Genomic DNA, 211 nt, shown 5'->3' with positions numbered 1-211 from the left:
TTGCCCCTCTCCCCCCACCCCGCCAGCGCCCCTGCCTCTCTCTCTGTGGCAGAGCAGTACGTGAGCGCCTTCTCCAAGCTCGCCAAAGACTCAAACACCCTTCTGCTGCCCGCCAACACCGGCGACGTCACCAACATGGTGGCACAGGTCAGTGTGGCCAGAAGGACCCCGTCTCTCGCCTGGGGTGGGGTGAGGATGAAAGCCTGGCAGG

At 64.9% G+C, this 211-nt stretch overlaps 1 protein-coding gene across 1 annotated transcript in view; it reads left to right on the top strand.

Moving 5' to 3' along the window:
- Positions 1–147, top strand: part of STOML2 (stomatin like 2) — a gene marked incomplete at its 3' end in the record, with an annotated part of 4,120 nt that extends 3,973 nt beyond the window's left edge. The window contains exon 8 of the mRNA XM_010166965.2: positions 19–147. Within this exon, the coding sequence (XP_010165267.1) occupies positions 19–147 (129 nt within the window). The remainder of the gene's footprint in view (positions 1–18) is intronic.
- Between the last annotated feature and the right edge of the window lie 64 nt (positions 148–211).

This window comes from Antrostomus carolinensis, unplaced genomic scaffold (assembly GCF_000700745.2).
Source record: "Antrostomus carolinensis isolate BGI_N321 unplaced genomic scaffold, ASM70074v2 scaffold44624, whole genome shotgun sequence".
NCBI classification, from domain to species: Eukaryota; Metazoa; Chordata; class Aves; order Caprimulgiformes; family Caprimulgidae; genus Antrostomus; species Antrostomus carolinensis.
The sequence above is the reverse complement of the archived record's forward strand: the minus strand, read 5'-3'. Positions and strand labels throughout refer to the sequence as shown.